Source organism: Penaeus monodon, chromosome 30, assembly GCF_015228065.2.
Source record: "Penaeus monodon isolate SGIC_2016 chromosome 30, NSTDA_Pmon_1, whole genome shotgun sequence".
NCBI classification, from domain to species: domain Eukaryota; kingdom Metazoa; phylum Arthropoda; class Malacostraca; order Decapoda; family Penaeidae; genus Penaeus; species Penaeus monodon.
The window spans coordinates 30,847,765-30,848,930 of NC_051415.1; the positions used below are offsets into that span (position 1 = coordinate 30,847,765).

A 1,166-nucleotide genomic window follows, 5' to 3' on the forward strand; every position below is an offset into this window, starting at 1 on the left:
GACATTACTTCCCATCCTAAAGTGAAATACAGGATACAAGGCTAAATATATAGGACAGTAAATATTTCATCCCACAAGTATTTTAAAAGAGCTTCATGTATATCAAATTTCACATCAACATAATCCAGATGTTAATACTAACACTATAATATAATTTACAATATTGCTGAATTCTTATTCTCTATAGAATGAACTAAACAGCAATAAAGGTTGTGTAAGTAACTACATGTAATAATATTTTGCAATTCAGATTTTGATGATAGTAAAATTCATCCTGTTTTGGAATAGAGCATAATGTGATGCATGCACATACCATCACACCTAATGCAAGCCACATCAGTCAAATAGTCATATGAACTAAATATCAAATAACTTCAATTTGATTGGCAATGTGGATGATTTGACACGAGCTGCTCACATCATCCCTGTTCCAGCTTCGTTGCACTCTAAGTATTGCTATGCATTAGTCAAAAGCCCACAAAAGAATGCCAATGCAAGAACACTACTATAGGATGCATTTGTTAGTCAAGTCACTCAGTCTGTATGTTCCATTCTGAAAGTAAATATGTACAAGTGCGCACTCTCTCACAGGCATGAGCTGCATGAGCAACAGAAACAACTACACTCGCTCACTGCCCTCAAACCTGTGGTGACCTGATGTCTTGTCACCAAGTACCTTCTATTGTTGGCCCCAGCGTGAAATTTTATTGGAGACGAGCAAAGAAAAAGGAAGTCTGAGTAAGCATTGGATTTCAGGTCAATGCAAAATAAAGGTATACTGTATCCTAAATATATGAAAAGTAATGTATCCTTCCTATAGGCTTTAATGAATTATTTATTTAACTAGGACCATAAATATTTTAAAAGGAACATAACAACTCTAATACCAAGATGGAATATAATTGTCTTTTGAGTCTGCAAACATCATTTTGAGGTTTTATATTATGAGAAAGTCCTTGGTGTATATACACAATTAAACCTTGTTTAATGTTGGGACTTAGGTTCTAAACAAGCATGACTTTAACTGAAACAATGTAAAAAGGAAACAAGTATAATTTCCATTTTACACTAGTTATACATCTTCCCTAGAATTCGTATCTCTTCACCATCATTGTACTCTAATATTCTAGTGGCTTGGAATAGTAGAAAATATAATCCCCCACTCC

The 1,166-nt window shown here is 34.0% G+C and overlaps 1 protein-coding gene across 6 annotated transcripts in view; it reads right to left on the bottom strand.

Moving 5' to 3' along the window:
- Positions 1-1,166, bottom strand: part of LOC119592704 (general vesicular transport factor p115-like) — a 19,725-nt gene that overhangs the window by 9,799 nt on the left and 8,760 nt on the right. The window contains exon 11 of one of the 6 annotated variants that reach the window (XM_037941636.1): positions 677-679. The exons of the other annotated variants lie outside the window; for them this stretch is intronic. Coding sequence (XP_037797564.1) covers positions 677-679 — 3 coding nt within the window. The remainder of the gene's footprint in view (positions 1-676; positions 680-1,166) is intronic. 6 annotated transcript variants of the gene reach the window in all.